General features: G+C 39.1%; 1 protein-coding gene across 1 annotated transcript in view; it reads left to right on the top strand.

Annotated features, from left to right (window-relative positions):
* Positions 1 to 5,927, top strand: part of LOC101855987 (neuronal acetylcholine receptor subunit alpha-7-like) — a gene marked incomplete in the record, with an annotated part of 65,311 nt that extends 59,384 nt beyond the window's left edge. Inside the window, 2 exon segments of the mRNA NM_001280850.1 lie at positions 1,302 to 1,478; positions 5,371 to 5,927. Of these exon segments, the coding sequence (NP_001267779.1) occupies positions 1,302 to 1,478; positions 5,371 to 5,730 (537 nt within the window).
* Between the last annotated feature and the right edge of the window lie 10,467 nt (positions 5,928 to 16,394).

Raw genomic sequence — 16,394 nt, 5'->3', positions numbered from 1 at the left:
CTGTTTTCATTAGAGTTTTACGGCACTTGCAACACAATCAGGTCTTATAAATGCCGAAGATCAGAGGAGTTTCAAGAGGGCAATAAACACAAAAGGGAAGAGAGATGAGGGCGATAAATATGTGTGTTTGATAGGGGCAAACCACTACCGCAAACCACATCAAAGCACCCACAAATCACTTACACTTTTATGTTTGCATTTAATAAATTATATTATTCACTTAATTTAGGATAATCTGCAACAAGCTGTATGAACTCCCAACCGAAACGTTATGGTCACATCTGGAATGCGTAAGAACGTGTCCCTCAAAACTTTGCTCAATATCCACTCGAAAATTTGTGCGTCAGGAGAAATGGACTAAAAGTAGACCCATTTCGTTTCTAGGTACACACCGATTAAGTTTTTTAAAAACCCACAAAAGTCATCGTTTGACCAAAACATGTTAAAAAGAATAATAGTTCCACCATTTCTGAAACAATCTTAAAACATTTTCATTCATTTGACGTTCAACTAATTTATCAGGACCGTTTTTTTCATGGTAGGTTGTTTTGTTTTTTTAGAAGAGTTTAAAAGTGACTGGAGTCCTGTTCCTCAGCCCTGCAGTTCAAGCGAAGTTGAACCCGACATGTTTATATTATATATAAACATTTACTGTGACTTTTCCTTCACTATAAATTGCACTGGGTATCAATATCTAGGTCTGCAAACATATCGCATTACTTGTGCATCCTTTTCCTATCTGCCATTGTGGTGTCTTCATGGCACCTTGTGTTTCGTTGGCGACTTTAGTTAGAGGCCGTAGTATGCACTCAATACCACTGACGACTTCAGTCACTCACTCACTCGACCAGACACGCTAAACATGATTAAAAAACGAACAGAGCCACTACACAGAAGTAAATACCAAAGGAAATCACTTTGTATAATAACTGAATGGTTGATGAAATCCTGTGAATTTTTAAAGTGTGTTTCTTGGGCTGCGCAGATTTGTGTTTTTTTTATTAATAGTTAAGAACAAATTCTGCCATAGCTTCAGCGATCTTAAGTGGTTCAGTTCTTGAGGGTTTTTCACTTCGTGTTCGTTTGAAGAATTGACACAATGTAGGCCACTTGGGAGGCAAGCATCCGTTCCTAGAAAGAGTTCCCTCATGAAAATACAAGAGAGAGAAAACGACGCTATAATGTTGCTGTCCCTTCGACTAATTTGTCTTTACAGAGCTCGATACTTTAAAGCACCCCCCGCCCCTTGACAGAATGGAATTCGTATCCCATACTAATATCTCTGATTGTTTTTCTCCCTCAGACCTGTCCCTAACTGGATGAGGACGGTTGTGTTCCACTGGCTGGGACGCGTTATGCTGGTAGAGAGGGACAGCTGCACCATTTTCCCAGAATCATACTCGGAAGTCAAGGCGCCCAACAAGAATGGCGCGTCTAATGAAGCTTTCCAAGGAGAAACGTACAGCAACGGATACCAGGTGGTTATACACTCTTTATTATTAAGAAATCTTTAATTGCTAATTTTGTTCCCATGTTTCCATCATGTTACAGAATGTTCACAATTAATGCGGCAAGCAGAAACATTTCATACGGGAATACACAACAGTTGGGTTTTTTATATCCTGTTTTGCTGTTTTGTGGGTTTTTTCTGTTTCTTTGTTTGTTTGTTTTATGTTGTCTTTGGGGTCTCTTTTTAATATAAAAGTAATGCTTATTGACGAAGTAAATTATACTATTAGGTATTTGAGAAACACTGAATCAACTCTTTATTTTTCAAGACATTTAATTTTGTTTCCTTATTTTTTCTTTGCAACACTTATTCCTACAAGCTGACAAAGTGTCTTGCCTCGTGGTTGTGTACGATGGTTTTGCTTATGATTATGGCCATGTTGATGCTATTTCAGCCTGATTCGGCAGTCCGCTTTGAAGATGTTTGCCTTGAATTTGAACGTGACGACTATCTGGTAGGAACGAAAGTAACTGTGGTTTGGGCGAAATCTAATATAATGTATTCACATCATGGCTGGTTTTTAGGCAAATTTAAGTTTTGTATAGTTTTGTGAGTCTCTGATCCACTCAGGAAATCTTACTATCAACAAGTTTTCACATAAAGAGATTTACAATATTTACAAGCCCATTTATCATCTATTGTTACAATCAAATATGCATGAAGAATATTTTTGAGTTACAAGACTTTTGTATTGTGCTTCTTAATTTAAATTATAAATTAATGTTTATTAGTTCAATATATCTTTTTTTTAAATCGTAAAACAGCTTGACAGCGAGCGATGACTTAAATGCTCTTGTTTAGTATAATGCTTTTCCATACTTGATATATAAATTCGATATTTTAAAAAAAAGCGAACAGAGATGGAGATGGTACTGTTACAGGAATGTAGACTGTTCTCTAAATTTCGCCCCAGCTGCATGATGCACCTCAATGAAGTGTTCCTCTGAGTCGATTCACCCGCATTATCACTCACATCTGTCTTCGTTCAAATTTTATCTTATCTTAGGGATGAGACCCGCTTAATTGTATTGAGATTTTTAACAGCATGCAAGAATCAAAACAGACTCATTTGTGTTAACTGCTAACATAGTCTCAAACCTGGAAAGAGATTTTTTGCCTTGCCTGAGCTTCGTAAGTATGTGAGTTGAGGAGCACTTAATATAATATGCTAAGAAAGAACTTTGAAAGCCACAAGGAGAACATCAGAAATCTGGAATCACACCTTAACTCTAACTGAAAGTTTGAATTGAGTGTCCTGCTCAAGCAGTATACCAGGGAATGTGGTGTTTCGGTTAGGCGCTTCAACATCGCACGCTGAGAACCCGTTCTCAATCTCTGTGTGGGGAGTATTTCGCTCCATGATCCAGTATGTTGGTCTTTTATCTGGAACATTGTCGTGTATCACTGTCAGCCTAGGTTTGCCCTGACAGTCAAGGTTGAAACCCGTGTCCAAAATGATCTAAATTGTGTCTATATTGGCGTAAACAGAAAGAACTATATTAAAACAGAATCAAATAAGCGTACACTTAATGGACAAAACTATTCCAGAAATGTCAAAAATGGAAATGAGACATTGCTGTTACCATTTGAATGAATATTTAACTTACATGAGCGAGCCTGCACCTGATATACTATGGATGTCTGACATGTATTTAATTTCGTCAGGCTTCTAAACCCCACAGGGAAGCATTTATTTCTTATTAGAAAGACTTCCAATTTTTGTGGCGTATTTTATGAGGTCTGTTTCATTATGTTTAGATTGCATCTCAGGAAAGATTGCTTATCATGACAGAATTATGTTTAGTAAAAGATCTAAGAGCAATGTGTCATCATCTCTCTGGCTTTTCCTGGGCAAAATTTGAAAAAAAACGTATTGGACAAAAGAGAATAAATGCAGTAGTTGATGAGTAACCTTCTAAAGTATCACCGGTGACTGACCAGTCCAAGACAATCTGGAATAACAGTTTTACCCTGATTCTTCTCCCTGTACCCCATCCCCTTACTTATGTATGTTTGATCTTTCATCACTCTCTAAAGCAACACCATATTACCCACTCAAAATTTCATGGCGCTGAACGGCCTGTTTTCCCGTGTTGCACCACTTTCAGATTACATAGAACTGATTATCTTAATGCATAATCCATATTATTAACTTATTTTCTAGAGCCAAGTTCTTTAACTGCTACCTTGCAAAGTTGTTTCCTGTATTGCATGTATAATCTCTCACTCTCACAAATTAAAAAGAAAATTAACCGATATTTTGGAGGGGTTTAAAGAGTATCACAGGCCACTGGGTACCACATGGACGCTGAACATCAACTACGAAAATAATGATGCAAAAAATAGGCAGGTTAAGGCACCCACACTCGATTAGAACACAGATGTCTTCATATCAAGGATGTGCGCCAGATTTATAAACACTTAAAGTAGCTATAATCCTCAGTTTATGCTAACAGGTCCATAAATTTCATCCTTCCCACATCTCATTACAGTGGGGGGGGGGGGGGGGCGCCAATTAGAGGATATGAAGTGAAATAGAATATCTTTTGTTTTACTATGTTTTTGTATCCAAGGGACTTGACACATTGACAACCCGCTCGTCTCCTCGCCAGCCCAACGGTGGCTGTCCTTCCAGACAAATAGCGTAAAATGGGGGGGGGGGGGGGGGGAGGCGCACTATATATTAGACACCGACAAAGACCATGGCATCATGGGTAATTGCATAATTCATAGAATGTATATTCATTTCCGGACGTTGACATCATAAAACTATTGAAAGAAAAGACTGGTACAAATGTGGCATACGTATTGTGCAAACAGCACTACTCGTAATGTTTGTACAGTTTCTATTTGTTTGTCTAAAAGAAGGTGTGGACTGGCAGGAAACTGCGTAAGATGTTATTCTTAAAAGGGGCAAATGAGTTTATGCAAACTTTCGGAGCTTATAGCACAATGTAAAGGTAACTGCTCCTTAACTCGAATACATAACACCCAATTAGCTTTCTTTTACCTATCCTTTCGCCTCTACCCCCTCCCCCTTTCCCCTTTCCCTGTCATATTCACTAATTCCCTTTCTTCTCTCATTATGCCTCTATTTTGCAAAGTTCCTTTCACCTTCGAGCGTGAGTAATTGTGTGTTGACCAAGGTTTACAGCAACTAAGTGGGAAAGAACAAACAAAAGAGACCTGTAGTATAACAAACGCGAGAGACTCAATCAGAAACGTTGGCTAAAATTTGAAACAAACCGTTTTCCCGTTTTCTTGAAATAACAAATTTTCCGTCACTGGCTATAATAAATGCAAAATAAACATAGATTGTTTCTCGGCACACGTGCACGTGTGTATCACACCTATGTGTTGTTCTTAGCTCACCTGCCCTGCATGCTTAAACGATCCATCACAGCAGTATGATGGCTGCAGTCACACGAGTTTGTGCTTGGCACTATTGCAATGTTGTTTTCCAAAGGGATGGGTTTCATCTAGATTTGTTTGAGGCAAATTTGAGTAACTCTGTTTTGGAACTTGTACATTGCCAGTTCCAGCTAGTATCCGAAGCTTTATAATTATAAAAGCTCTATTCCACGCTTCTTCCTGTAGAGTGTACATATAGAATGGTGTTATCATAAATGCTTGATAAAAAATAATTTAACATTTCTATCTGCGATTGGGCACCTCTTTAGATTGTCGACCTGAAATGAGACCTCGATTAAGAACTTGACCAACAGATGGAAGCTCTGGATTCATATTGAGGTGTTTATATAAGTTAGGAAAATCGAAATATTTATAGTGTTATTATGCTATCTGCAACCAGTTTAGATATACCGATCCATTACTAATAAAGACATTTTATTTTTCCTCAGGGGTTTAACGGCAAGAACCACATTCACAGCAGCAACAATGGTGGGATTCCTCTGGGGGAAGAGTTCTCAGAGGAAACCACAAGCCCTACCCCCGACCACAGACCCCACAGAATAACTCCCATAACGCCGCTGTCTGGCGAGGTCCCTGCATCCTTTGCTCCTTTTGCGGAAGTTCTCAAACAGCAGCTGGCCATCATGGAGAAAGAGGATGCTCGCAAAGAAAGCAAACTTCGCCATGACCATCTAGCTTCGGAGTGGAAAAAAGTGGGCATCATCATGGATCGTTTTTTTCTTGCCATCTTCGCTATTGTGTTGTTCATCAGTTCCGTTGTGATACTGGTACAGTTAGGGGCGTCGTGACCGGTCTCGCTGGTATAACCGAGGTGTTTGATGACTGCGCGGAGCAAAACACTGATATTATTATGTGCTGTTGGCTAGTTCCAAATACAGAGGGATCTGTTTGCTAACCTTGCAATAACAAGAACTACTGTCAAGAGACATTCTTTTGGATGCTAATACCTCTGCAACCAAAACTCTTTCTCCATCCCAAACAGGCAAATGTTTCCGACTTAGTTCTTCAGCAGAAACATTACATTTGTCTAGTTTGAGAGACAAAAGGTCGTTTAGAAGATTTGCCCCCTTATCCAACTGAACAAAACACAGTGCACATTGGACAAGCATGGTGAAGAAGGAGGACACATTGTTAAAACGTCGATCTAAAACACAGACTAGAGTGTATGATAATGTATACCGCAATTCGTTATCTTATCGTTCGTGTAACTTGGCTGTGATATATCCTCTTAAACAAAATACTTCTGCATGGGCACTTTCCTACTAATATTATGACTAACATGAAATAGTCTTGAAGCATTAATTATCCACGGGTGCATAAGTCAGACATTGAGTCATTGGACTGTCAATTTCAAAACTTGAGAATTTGTTTCCCTTATTGTTTTTGGGTATGGTATCACTTCCTTTAAAAGGGTACTTCGTTCGGTTCTCATTAGTTCATCCAGTTGTTAATGGGTACTCGGCAATCGGCACAGACGGATAAAGGAAAAATGGTATGCCCCTGGTTGGCTGCAATGCTGTTTATCCCGTGCGTCTACTGATGGTACTTTGAAGTAAACTCACCGGTTATAGGAGTTTTTGAGAAATCGCAGGTGTAATAAATTCACGACAATAAGTAAACTCTTCAAATTTAACTATGATGTCGTTGAATGATCATGTGCCTTGACCGTGAAATAATTATTCTCACACTGCTTTAAGGATGATTTCCTTTGAACACTATCCCAGTAGTTCTCAAATATCTGTTACATTAATTTGGTAACATAAGGGAACGGCACTATCTGATAAACAAAGACAGATAACATAGTCATTTTTTAAACTGTATTCATCTTATTATCATTTACTGGAAAACTTCTGTACATATCTGTATTGTTTTGTTCTACAAAAATATCATGAAAGCCAACAGTAGGCACATTTTTAAGTCTATCCGATTTAATGAATACTCAAAAAAAGAAAGTGAAACTGAGGTGTGTTGATATGCGCTCTATTGGATTGTTCATGATATTAGGTAATAACAAATGTTGTTTTTACATTTGGTTAAAAACCTTTTGGAGATGAACAGTGTTGATTGGTGATTTGAGATTTATTTTGTAAGCTACCGGTTATATCGTAACAGATCCTTAACCAAAGATTGGTTTTCAAATATTATGTGGTTTGTTTTACTCCTTTGAAAATGTTACACAACAGATGTAGTGAAACGATCATAATAGTGTTGAAAGAACCAAACATAAAGGACAGAAAAGATGGAGAAAAAGAAAACAGAGAAAGTAGATGTAGGAAAAAATCATGAGTGACATTATAGGGTGCAACTGCTTTCAAGTTTAAAATGTTGTCTATTTGTAGTGAATATACAGCAGCTGTGCGAGTGTGTAATCGTGTGTGTGTGTGGGGGGGTATGTGTGTGCGTGTGTGTGTGTGCGTGTGTGCACGTGTGTGCGTGTGTGTGTGTGTGTGTGTGCGTGTGTGTGTGTGCGTGTGTGTGTGTGTGTGGAAATAAGCGGAGCAGAGCACAGGCTCAGAGAGGGAGAGACAGACAGACAGAGAGAGAGACAGACACAGAGAGAGAGAGAGAGAGAGAGAGAGAGAGAGAGAGAGAGAGAGAGAGAGAGAGAGAGAGATATGAAAAAAAGGGAGTCAGACCGACAGGCAGACAGACAGACAGAGAGACAGACACACACACACAGACAGACACAGGGACAGACAGAGCTTGGTAATGTGCCTGTATAGTTTTGGCTCTGTCATACCCTCCAGATCTCCTCAACTAATAATAATGTATCAGTTTCCTCATTGGCATGATTATATTCGTTGACTTTTAAGCTGCCTCGCTTGTCCAGTCATAACTGCCCTCAGATGGTTCTCCAAAACATATAGAACACATCAATGGGTGAATTTCGAAAAGAGATACTGAAATTGAAAGCACAAAGACCGGCTCTCTGATGGGACTAAGGTTGACCCAACTAAGGGTGACCGATACTCGAAGATTTCGCTTCAAACAGGATTCAGATCTATCGATGGAAACCACGATGGAAAAATAATTAAAATCTCAAACTTGAAATTATTGAGCAGTTGTCTTTAGAATTTGTTATAGTTTCAAATTTGCTCCAAATATCTAGTTACCCAAACAACGGACTACCGGCGATTGCGGTTTAACGGTTTGGCGCTACGCTGTCTCACGCAGGAAACCCGGGCTTGATTCCCGAGAGGTGAGAAAATATATATCGTACCTCTCACTTTCTGCTTGGATGTTGTATCCTTCTAAGCCCAAGTTGGCCCTGACAGGCAGGGTCGGAAGCTCGTCTCTTAAGTGATCTAAATGATGTCGTTCGGGAAGTAAAAAAACACCTACATTAAAAGAGAAGATTAGATTCAGTCCCGAGTTGGGCCCTCTTTTAGAAAAGATGAACGATCAAAGTGTTCATCGTTTTCCACTTTTTACCTTTAAGTATGTTCTGTTGATGTGCGAAATCTGATCATTTCCATGTGTAAGAGAAAATCTCGGACCGAAGGTGTTCCGTTGAAAACTCTACTCCTGCCTTACTAGTGCTAGGAAAAATTCAGAACCAGTTTATAGTTCCAAGAGTTTTGCCGAGCACGGCGGATTGTCTTTTAAAGTTGGGCCTAAACTAAACAAGAGACATTTTCACTGTTGATACACTTATGTTTAGAGAGGATAATGAATATTCATATTTGATGCTCAACGTACGAGAGAAATATGTTTCTTTCACTGACATTATACTGAATATCCTTACTAACGATTATACTGGAATTATGATGCTTACCTTGTTTTGAGATATTACCTGAGTGTACAAGTACTAATAAAGCTTACTCGCCTCTCTGATATTTCTTTTTTAAATTTCTTTGTTTGTGCTTTGTTTTGTTTTGGGTCCTTATTTTTCTCCAGTTCTCAAGTTCTAAGACAATTTTTACCACGGAAGGATTTTTGTAACAAACTATTTTTGGTAGGGTTGGGGAGGGGGTGAGGTTGGCCTGAACCTTGAAAGCTATTTCAAAACTGCATTCAAAGCACGTAGCACCAGCTCTCCCTCCTATCAAATGGTCAAATGGAAGGCATTTTTTTTCTTTAAGCTGCAAAACAGTACCCAAAGTACTTGTAGTCTTTACACAGCTACGGTATGTTGAGAAACAGCTATACTCCGGCAAAAAGGCAATAAGTGAATAAGAAGGCGATACGCATAGTGTAGTATAGATTGATTTAAAAGACCTTTTCAAAAATGCAATATTGCTTAGGAGTTGTAACCTTTGAATTTAACGTCTATATTCCAAAGGACTGAGCAAAATAGAAGGACAGTTTTAGAAACCTCACAAACAATCAAGATTCAAGAACACTCCATTGAGTATTCGAACCAGAATGAACAGCATAACGTCTTATGATAGCAACGGAACTTACGGCTCGTCCGGTGAAAACACAATGGACTGCCACCATGTCTATATCAATAAACAATCGCAACATCAAATTTGGAGTTTCATAAAGATAATAACATAACTTCTCGAAGAAAACATAAGGAGAAGAAGGATGTTTTTTAACTTTTGGAGCATAGCATAACCAATAGGTGTATGGCGTTTAAAGAGTTTTATTTTGTTGTTTTTAAAGTGGTAACGTTTAAATTATCTGGGAAGCGGGCTTCGATCCTGCCAGCCAGGCCCAACATAGGCTGGAAGGGATACAACGTCCCAGCAGAGAGATCGAGAAACTCGATCGAGTCAACCAAGACGGAAATCGAACTCAGGTCTTCTGTGTATGACGGCGAAGCACCCAACCGCTAATGCACATACGGTTGGTTTAAGGAGCTAAGGAAGCTACTATTAAAAATGAGAGATTATAATACTTATTTTAGTTTTGGTAAGTGTTTACGGCGCTCGTAAATGCATGAAGTCATACGAGCGCGGGGGACACATTAAACATTTTAGTTGGTATGAAATTTTGAATTTTGCCCTGGTGGCGGCCGAGGCCTACTCTTATCGATTTTTGACCATCTTTAATGTGCTCGACTTGCCTACGAGACCGCGGAGATTTTTGGTCCTTATCGGAGACGGCTAGGAGTAGATTTTTCCTGCCATAAGATCAGGGGTGTGGCTGAATGACACCAGTAAGAAAGAGCCAAGGAGTAGCAGTAGAAAAGCGCAGAAAGAGTCAGGAACATTTTTTGAGAGCAGGAAAGGAAGTGAAAGGAGGCAATATAGAGAAGAAAAATTTCCGTCTCTTTTTCTTTCTTTCTCTCTATCTATCGATCTATCTATATACCTATCTATCTATCCCTTGCTCTGTCTCAGTCTGTGACTCACACGCTCTCTCTCTCTCTCTCTCTCTCTCTCTTGCTCTCTCTCTCTCTCTCTCTCTCTCTCTCTCTCTCTCTCTCTCTCTCTCTCTCTCTCTCTCTCTCTTGTAGCAATCAGTTTTGTACCATCACAAAATGTAATGCTTTCACGTTTCAAAATAATAGGAATTTTCGTTTGGAAAATAATTTTCTCTTTCAGTCCTTGTTATGGCAGTTTGGGGATTTAAAAAAAACAACTGAAAAGAAGAAAACGACCTGACAAAATAACAGGCGTTTGATGCCGAGGAAAGGGAAACTAACCAGACAGGAACAACAGAAAGAAGAAAAGCAGTAAGTCATACTTTGTACATCCCGAATTATAATAATATATGCAAGGTAGCACTAATAAAAACAATATTTATTTATAAAAACAGCAAACGACAACTTCAACAATAGCAACGACTACAACAGCAACAAACGCATGGTAACTTTGAAAAATAACAGCTTTAGAGGCAGCATCAAGTACAACAATGTCAACATTAAAACATTACAGTTCTTAACGCTTTCAATTATTTCAAACACGCTACAAAATAATATTGATATGTTGGAGTATTTAGAAAGCAAAACTAAAACAAATCTGTAACCAGCCTTTTTGCTTTTAATTTCACTGAAAAATGAATACACGTACCATGTTAGTTCTGGGTCGTTTGAATAACATTTTGATCCACTCTGATACAAAAATCTGAAAATACTTGAATAGTGCTAAAATACCACAGTATGAAGAAATAAAACATTTCACCACTGTGGTTTTCAGAAAAACGTGCAGACCAATATGCGTTTTCATAATGTAAGTAATTTTCCAGTCTCTCTTTCAAACAAATTCATTATTTATTGTCAGTTATAGTACTAGTTATGAACATTTTAAAAAAATGAAATGAAATGATGCACAATTTTGACAATAATGGAAAAAAACTACGTTTGACAATGCAAGTATGACAAGGACCCATTCAATTTAGCTTTGACATGCGTCTATACCAATGACATCTGTGAGGGGAATTGGTTTAGTTTCAGTTGTAATAAGAGTTTTACGGCACTTGCAACACAAATAAGTCAAATAAGTGTCGAAGATTAAAGGTGTTTCTTGAAAATAATGTACAAAGAAAAGGGGGACCATAATGTACGATATATGTCTAATAGGAAAGTGGGAATGGGTACACGTTCTTCATTCGTAGTTGCTAAACTTGATAAGGTAATAAAGTTAGCAAAATCCATCCTTTCGTGTGCTTATTGGTTTAGGTTCCAACTTTTGGAACTTTGAGACTTTCAAAGAATAACTGGGGTTTCCATATGTGTAGGTGTGTGTGTTGGGGGGTGTGTGTCTGTGTGTATGTGTGTGTGTGTGTGCATGTGTGTGTAGGTGTGTGTGTGTGTGGGGGGGGGGGTGTGTGAAGAGGGGTATACATGCAATGTAAGGTAGACAGTAAGTAGAGAAAAAGGACAAGAATGTCTCTATTCTATTCTCTGCTTTTTTATCACTTTTTTCTGACCTGAAATTTATTTTTATCCTGATGTTTTTATCCTGATGAGTCAACGATAATGTCGTGCAAAATAATCACTCAGCCCCCCCCCCCTTCCCCTCTTATTTTTCACTTTACTGTTCAGCGTCTTTGGTGTTGCGGTTAGGCGCTTTGCTGTCGCATGCAGAAGACATAAGTTCGACGCCCAAGTGGAGAGGATTTTTATCAAGTATCTCCGTCTGTCTGCTAGGACGTTGTATCCCTCTCAATCCGGGCTGGCCCTGATAGGCTGCGCCAAAGCCACCGACGCTTCCCAAATTATCCTAATTGTATCTATATAGGCGTAAAATGTATATTCCCTGGGTTCTCCTGCATTACTTGATAGAAGGACACCCGAGATCGAGAATAAGGAAAAGAACTTTAAAGGAATAGTAACTTTAAAGACATAACTATTACACTTCAGTTTCAGAAAGAGTATAGAAATATTTGTACAAATACCTTGTTGGGTTTAAATATCTGGTTTCCAGTTTCCAAGGAAACTGTTTTGCACCTAGCGGCTTTTGTGTTAGGCTCACTGAAGCTGAATTACAAGTATTAACTGAAGAAGTCGCTCGAGTCATGCGGCGGTTCGCTTACAGAAAAGGTGTCTCGTAGTTTCAGAGGTGTATCTTGCAGGATTGGCCAATATCAGTATGATTTTAAATACAGTTTGAAGAACTGTACGTGACCACAATATTATGGAGAACCATGAACTGTGACTATGGCTGTTTACATTTGTGCTGATGAACTCTGTCATTTTGCTGTCAGTAAAGACTTATTTGTCGCTTCCTATCAATAAGGGTGCAATTATTGAACAGAATCTTTATGGGTCAAAGTCACCTATCTGTTTGCTACAGTTGTGACATTGCAATATTATTATTGTTACAAGCTGTGGCGTATTTCGTACCGTAACGTTCCATCTTAGTCCCGCAAGACAAAGAAAGGACACTCGATTAAGAATGTTATAATAATACCATAACAATACATAAGGAAAGCAGTAACTTGATAATAACGAAGACAGCTGGAGAGCAGAAGAAATGTGTAGGTGCAAGGTAACCATAGAATCAGGGAAAGTTTTCATAAAGGTATCAGAATCTGACACAGCACGGACATCGTAAAGGACATAAGCACATAAAATTGTACTTGCAATTTAAAAAATGGCTCCCTTTTTTATTGTGTGAAAAAAAGACTAGTCTTTTGAGTCTTAACACTTTTCATGTTTCATGAGTAATACAAAAAAAACCTATTTTGGTGCTTAGATTTGTGTTCCCAGCACCAACGCAAGAAAGAATGAAGAAAATTTGAATTTGTTTCCACCCAAACACGTGGTGGATTTTTGTTTTGTTTTGTTCTCCGCTTCTATATGAAGATTAGATCTGTATTTATCTGAAAGCCGCAATATCATTAGACAGTATGTTTAATTCAACTTCAGAGAAATCGAGTCACTGATATGCTCCGCGCATTTCTATTGTTGCAGTACTTAATATTAAGCTTACTTAGATCTACGTGAAAGGAAAGTGTTACAGACCCAGAAGAATAGAGTTTGTACACAATCAAAAAGTGTCATCTTCCTTTTTGGTCGCCATAATAATACATGTATACAACTTTAAGGGTGACGACTTATTTTCCCATCATTCCCTTCATGAATAAAGTCAAGTAGATAAATTCGCGTATCCAACGTGCGAGTATTAACAGAATTCTAGGGAGCAGATCAAATGATGGATATGTAAAGTAGTATTCTGACTAAAAGTCTTGAAAAATAATACCCGCCATAAGCTGATTTCCAGAAAACAGGTACACAAACAATTGTTTGTTGGTTGTTTTTTGTTGTTTGTTGTCGTTTGTTGTTTTGTTGTTGGTTTGTTGTTTGTTTGTTTTGTTGTTGTTGGGTTTTTTTTTGGGGGGCGGGCTGGGTTTTTTTGTTTGTTGTTTATTAAGTTCCAGGTGTATGACGGTTGAATCAGATAAACTAATAAAGGAGTTATTGAATGACATGAAGAAATGAGCTATCAATTAAAGTATTAATTCACAACAATTCACTTGCCTTTAAGGGATAAAAGTATCAGATATATTATAAAAACATCACAAACTTATCCTGTATCAAAGAATACAAGATAAGTGAAAGGGAAAGGGGAAAACACAAGAAAAAGATTTGAGTTTTTCGACAATAAAATCTGACATTAACTACTTTTAATTTTAGAGCAACGCATATGCAACGCATCATTATCATCATCATCATCATCATCATCATCATCATCATCATCATCATCATCATCATCAGAGCTTTCTTTGCATGGGACCGCTAGGCAACAGCTCAGACATAAATGATTTGCGCCGCTAGTTCAGTGAAATCACATCCACAATAAAAATCCAGTGGATTCTAAGCCATGTTGGAATCGAAGGAAATGAGGCAGCAGACCAAGCTGCCAATGAAGCCAGAGAGATTGAAGGAGACAGACGACCATTAACACACAGAGGAGTCTTTCCAATGATCAAGAGGGAAATCAAGGACCCACCATGCAGAGCTAAGTACCAGCACCCGGAGGATGTGTATTCTGGGTACTCCAAAAAGCCGGAACAAAATATCACATGTTGCGGGGACCAGGTTGAGCTAGCGAGACTGTGGTCGGACCATCATTGGAGATGGTATAAGAACTTTATTAATGAAGAGCTCAGCCCACGTTGCCGAAGATACAGCCATAAAAAGGAGGATGTCAAACATATCTTTGAAAGTCCAGGAACAATGGCAATTCGAATGGAGTTATTTGGACGAGTGGAGGCACCTCTACTCTAAGAATAATGACAAAGGGGCCGAAAAAGAGCCTCGCTCTCGCTCGAAGATTCCTTCGTGGAGTCCACCAGGCTCATAAAGGAAACGAAACAAAATAAAAATCATCTTCATCATCATCAAAATATAATCATCATCATCGAGTAAATATGAAATAAAAGGGCGTCTTAGTTGACAGCAAAGTGATTTGGAGAGCACACATCTCTGCAAGATAGTATTGCTTTTTCCACGAATACAATAACTATAAGTGTCTAACAAAGTACTCTTAGTTATCTTATCCTTTTCTTTCCAACTTAAAGCAGGACCAGCTTCGACAGAAAGAAATTCCCACTTCGTCACATTTTGATGCTCACGATGTTCGAAGGTTATTGTTCTCACCTTCAAAAGTGGTACCGGTTTGTTTGCTACCTAATACAAATGCGTGTGGATCACTGCCAAGGAAAGAAGGCGGACCAGGGAGCCCAATATACGACACAGTTCTCGAAGACTGCTCACTGGTGTCGCGCTGCAAGTACTCTATTGTGGGTAGCTCCTTCATTGGTATTCCTGCATTGGTACATTTTACTGGTACATTTACTTCTTCCAGGGTATTCCTTCAGGGTAACTCCTTTGCCTGTACTCCTTTGTCGTTACCTCGTTGCCTTCCTCCGAGGGGACTCCTGCATCGGTGCTCCTCTGGAGGTACTCTTTCGTTGGGTGACATTTTGGAGGAGAATTCGTTTGATATTGTGGACTACTGAAGTGGCTCCCTCTGAGTCAGAGCTTACTGTGCAGAAAGGGTGAGTGGTGTTCTGTAGCACGCAGTATGCATTGGGCTCAGCATTTCGGTACCCGGCTTAGGGAAGCAGAGAAAGAACTTGTTTGCTGATGGTCGAATTCTCTCCTTGTTCATTAAGGCTAGCTCATGGAATTCTTTGTTGCATTCCTCCCGCTTCGTTACAGTGGTTTGACGTAAGCATTTATTTTACTGCTGACCTTGAGCCAATTTGTTTAAGCAATTGACACATTGAAATATTAGCTAGAAGCGGTTACCTTCAAAACTTCCTGCGAATTCTGTTACATTCTAAAACAAGCTCTTTGCTTTCTGACTTATCGACATGTCATGTAAGCCTACGATGGGGCTATTGTCTAGATATTTCCAAGCTCTAGTTAGCTTTTCATTGACGACATTGCTTATCAGGGAAGAAGGATGGGTACAAAAATACAGTGTTTTACTCTGCGGCATCTTACCTGGCCATTTCCTTTTAGAGGGCTTTTCACACAGATTGTTGTCTTGGCGAAAGGTATAGACAAAACGAATTAACACTAACGTATTCTACACTCCTTTTTTTGTAAGCGTTTTACGGCGCTTGCAACTGCATAAGGTCATAATAAGCGCGGGACACCTTAAACATATTCAGTTGGTAGAAAATTTTGAATTTTTCTCGGGTGGCAGTCGAAGCCTACTGTTATCGATTTTAGACCACCAAGGGATCTTTAACATGCACAACTTGCACACGAGACCTCCGAGAATTTTCACCCTTGTCCGAGAAGGCTAGGAGTAGATCTTTCCTACCAGAAGATCAGGGGTATGGCTGAAAGACAAGAGTAAGAAGGAGCCAGGCAGTAGCAGTAGAAAGGCTACAGACAGAGTCAGGAGCCCAGAGGAGAGGGGAAAAGAGGTGAGGGGGTGGGGGCAGAAAGTGGAGACGAAAGCAGACGACATAAAATTGCTAGAGTGCAGAAAAGGAGGAGAAAGTAGACAATTTAAGGGAGGAACATTTTTTCGGTCCCTACCCACCCAGATTCGACCCAGGACCTTTGAATGAGAGGCGAACACCTTGATTTAATCATTTG

This window comes from Aplysia californica, unplaced genomic scaffold (assembly GCF_000002075.1).
Source record: "Aplysia californica isolate F4 #8 unplaced genomic scaffold, AplCal3.0 scaffold00002, whole genome shotgun sequence".
Classification (NCBI taxonomy): Eukaryota; Metazoa; Mollusca; class Gastropoda; order Aplysiida; family Aplysiidae; genus Aplysia; species Aplysia californica.
Note: the sequence above shows the minus strand (reverse complement) of the source record. Positions and strands in the feature narration are given on the sequence as shown.